Source organism: Mizuhopecten yessoensis, unplaced genomic scaffold (assembly GCF_002113885.1).
Source record: "Mizuhopecten yessoensis strain PY_sf001 unplaced genomic scaffold, ASM211388v2 scaffold1485, whole genome shotgun sequence".
Classification (NCBI taxonomy): Eukaryota; Metazoa; Mollusca; class Bivalvia; order Pectinida; family Pectinidae; genus Mizuhopecten; species Mizuhopecten yessoensis.
Genome location: NW_018404070.1, coordinates 180,222 through 184,256, shown reverse-complemented (window position 1 = coordinate 184,256; position 4,035 = coordinate 180,222). Strand labels below are relative to the sequence as shown.

Genomic DNA, 4,035 nt, shown 5'->3' with positions numbered 1-4,035 from the left:
AGCTCACTTGGCACTTCGTGCCAGGTGAGCTAAAAATGAAATAATTCATGAAATATTCTAGAGATATGATCAAGTTAATTAATCATCACTTCGCTCCCAAAATTCAACAGTACTACGTGAAACATTTAACTACACAAATTGAAGTCACATATTTATATACATGCATTAAAAGTTTCTGGTACAACAGATTCTAATGAAATTCCATCTGAACATTACATCAATAGTCAGTTATAAAGCTAACACCTGCCTGGAGTTGGACTTAGCTACAACAATGTGTTTCTATTGACGAAGTGATTATATCCATCCGACCAAAACTCCAGTATATTTTACCTCGTGTTAATTACTCCCCTCCAGGTAAATATACCTGACGATGACAAAGTATGTCGAACACCGGTATGGTATGTCAAATGACAGTAACACAAATTATGTAGTGGAGTATTTACGTGGAAATGACGTTCAAACAGGTGTTAAAAAACACATATATGAAGCCGATGTGATACAGAAACCGAAATAGAAAAAGAGTTTATGAACACATTCAGTTTAAAGTAAAATTTTACCAGGTTGACAAATGAAAATGAAATACCACCATATTCATCCCCTTAAAAAAAAAATCTTTTTAAATCCACCCTTGAAACAGAATATGTGGTCTAGCTTACGATTATGTTATCTACTGTAAATAGGAAAGTTGTCTTTATCAAATTTCTTAAATTTGAAAGTTTACCTGGTTGTAAATACATCCTTCTTTAGAATCAAATCCACCCTTTGAAATAGAATATGTGGTCTAGCTTCTATCATAAAATGGTACAGACATGGCTTGTCTATACAGTAAATCTCTAAAACTTAAAAACATTTTTTTACCTGGTTGAAAATTGAAATTCATATATCCCTGTATAGAATCCAAGTAAATCCTTTAAGATAGGATATGTGTGCTGGTTTCCGATTATAAGCTGTTTTACTTCAAAAACTGAACTACATATGTATTTCATAATGTCACGTCATGCTATATACAAGTTGGATGATTAATATTGAGTTTACAGTTAACGACCAATGGTAAGATACACCTAGAATAGATGATTAATATTCAACTACGTAAAACAGAAACAAAAAAATTAAGGAAAAGTACGCCCACACAGGTAAACATACAGGTAGACAGACAGAAACATTAGGTAAACAATGTTATCTGATGGTGCGTTCACCTTTCTGAACACACACCTGTACAGGTGTTAGTGTTTAACACAATATCAACTTACCTTTACATTTCCAGCCTTGCTTGATCAGTCCCCACAACTGAAATGTTAACCACAGTTTATGTTAAATTACACAAACTTCACTACTGGACGTCCGACACCTATATGTACTTATGGACCTCCGAGTGGTACCAGACACAAAGTTAGGCACTTATATAACCACAGCCAATACTAGACTAACCGTTAGGCACTAAAGGTGAGAAATAACCAGAACAGTAACGCAAATGTGTGGATTTGTCCCCAAGTCATTCAATATTCTATAAAACGTATCCCCGACATAAAAGAATAATTATGAATCGTAATTCCCAGGAAATACATACATAAGCAGATTAAAGTTCCTTTCATTACGTTATGAACATCTAAATGTGATATAAAGTGAGTTCAATCAAGCATGGCTGTGCTCTCATTGTACCTCCGTTTCGGTAGGAGTTTACAAGCAGTACACATCAGTTGATAATGCATTCTCTATATATATGACGACTCATTCCAAGTTCCTGTCTGCCTCATGCTCCAACAACTTTTATTACAAAATTGAAAATAAAAACGTGGGAATATCGACAGGAAATCAGACGATATTGAAAATGTCAGCGTCATCATTAGTCTTGGGGTGATAAAACAGTTTACAATCGACAAGGTAAAAACCTTCAACAACATTTAATGCTGTTTTATGACATTTTAAGATACTGTGCTCGAGACGGTACATGTTAGACAGACGTTTAAATTGATGTTTCATTCATGAAAAATCCCTGTTTAATTTATCGACATATAGACTTCCGATTTTATATGTTTACAAATGTCCTTACATCCATTAAAATACCTAGACTAAATATTCTGGGAAAGACTTCTTGAAGCTTTTTTCTCATCATTTATCTGTACTATAAAACCCTATGTTTACTGTATGACGATGATAATGTCTTTCCTTTAAATGACACATTAGAACATCTAATGAATATTCATTTTCATTTTTAACAAGAATAAATTCATCCAAGACTGACACTGTCAGGTACATGTAATTAAGACTTGGAAGTCCTGTGTTACAGATTTACTCCCAAAGCATGTTGGTACCCATTTGTACAACTGGGTGTACTGGAACAATATGAGTGAAGTGTCTTGATCAAAGACACAACCACATCCTGCCTCCTTTCAGGATTGAACCTATGACCTTGGGGTCAATATTATGAAAAGCTACCAACTGTTATGGCCCCAGTATGATTTAAGTGAAGACTTGATGACGGATGGTGTTGTGAAATCTAAGTGAACAGAATCAGTGTTATTATGTTGTTTAGGGATTCTACAATAGTATGTGTGACTGAACTAGAATGGAAAAACTGAATAAGGCCTTCAAAAGAAAATGGTGCAAAATGCAAAAATTCTTGTATGTACTTTATAATTAAAATGTAATGCATATTTGTATTCCAGGTATATATATTAACCGTAAATCAATTTGAAGAAAATAGGATACCTGCTTGTCTGTCTGTCATGATATTATCAATCAAAGGACAAACTAGTATGATATGATTTGACACGAAGGACAAAGTTGTCGCACCATGGACAAAGTACGAGTATGATACAAGTACACTACAACGAGACGAGTATGATACAAGTACGCTACAAAGAGACAAGTATGATATAAGTACACCACAACGAGACGAGTATGATACAAATACGCTACAAAGAGACGAGAATGATACAAGTAAGCTACAATGAGACGAGTATGATACAAGGACGCTACAAAGAGACGAGGATGATATAAGGACACTACAACGAGACCAGTATGATACAAGTACGTTACAAAGAGACGAGTAAGATACAAGTACGCTACAACGAGACCAGTATGATACAAGTACGTTACAAAGAGACGAGTATGATACAAGGACGCTACAAAGAGACGAGTCTGATACAAGTACGCTACAAAGAGCCGAGTATGATACAAGTACACTACAACGAGACCAGTATGATATAAGTACGCTACAAAGAGACGAGAATGATACAAGTAAGCTACAATGAGACGAGTATGATACAAGAACGCTACAAAGAGACGACTAGTATGATATGATTTGACACGAAGGACAAAGTTGTCGCACCATGGACAAAGTACGAGCATGATACAAGTACACTACAACGAGACGACTATGATACAAGTACGCTTCAAAGAGACGAGTATGATTCAAGAACGCTACAAAGAGACGAGCATGATACAAGTACACTACAACGAGACGACTATGATACAAGTACGCTACCAAGAGATGAGTATGATACAAGTACGATACAAAGAGACAAGTATGATATAAGTACACCACAACGAGACGAGTATGATACAAGTCCGCTACAAAGAGACAAGTATGATACAAGTACGCTTCAAAGAGACGAGTATGATTCAAGAACGCTACAAAGAGATGAGTATGATACAAGTACACTACAAAGAGACGAGTATGATACAAGGACGCTACAAAGAGACGAGTATGATTCAAGAACGCTACAAAGAGACGAGCATGATACAAGTACGCTATAACGAGACGAGTATGATACAAGAACGCTACAAAGAGATGAGTATGATACAAGTACACTACAACGAGACGACTATGATACAAGTACGCTACCAAGAGATGAGTATGATACAAGTACACTACAACGAGACGACTATGATACAAGTACGCTTCAAAGAGACGAGTATGATATAAGTACGCTACCAAGAGATGAGTATGATACAAGTACACTACAAAGAGACTAGTATGATATAAGTACACTACAACGAGACCAGTATGATACAAGTACGCTACCAAGAGAT

The 4,035-nt window shown here is 35.7% G+C and overlaps 1 protein-coding gene across 4 annotated transcripts in view; it reads right to left on the bottom strand.

Moving 5' to 3' along the window:
* LOC110463115 (ras guanyl-releasing protein 3-like) overlaps positions 1 to 4,035 on the bottom strand; it is a 130,223-nt gene that overhangs the window by 18,768 nt on the left and 107,420 nt on the right. For all 4 annotated transcript variants that reach the window (XM_021517482.1, XM_021517489.1, XM_021517498.1 and 1 more), the window contains one exon: positions 1,251 to 1,287. In XM_021517482.1, the coding sequence (XP_021373157.1) occupies positions 1,251 to 1,287 (37 nt within the window). The remainder of the gene's footprint in view (positions 1 to 1,250; positions 1,288 to 4,035) is intronic.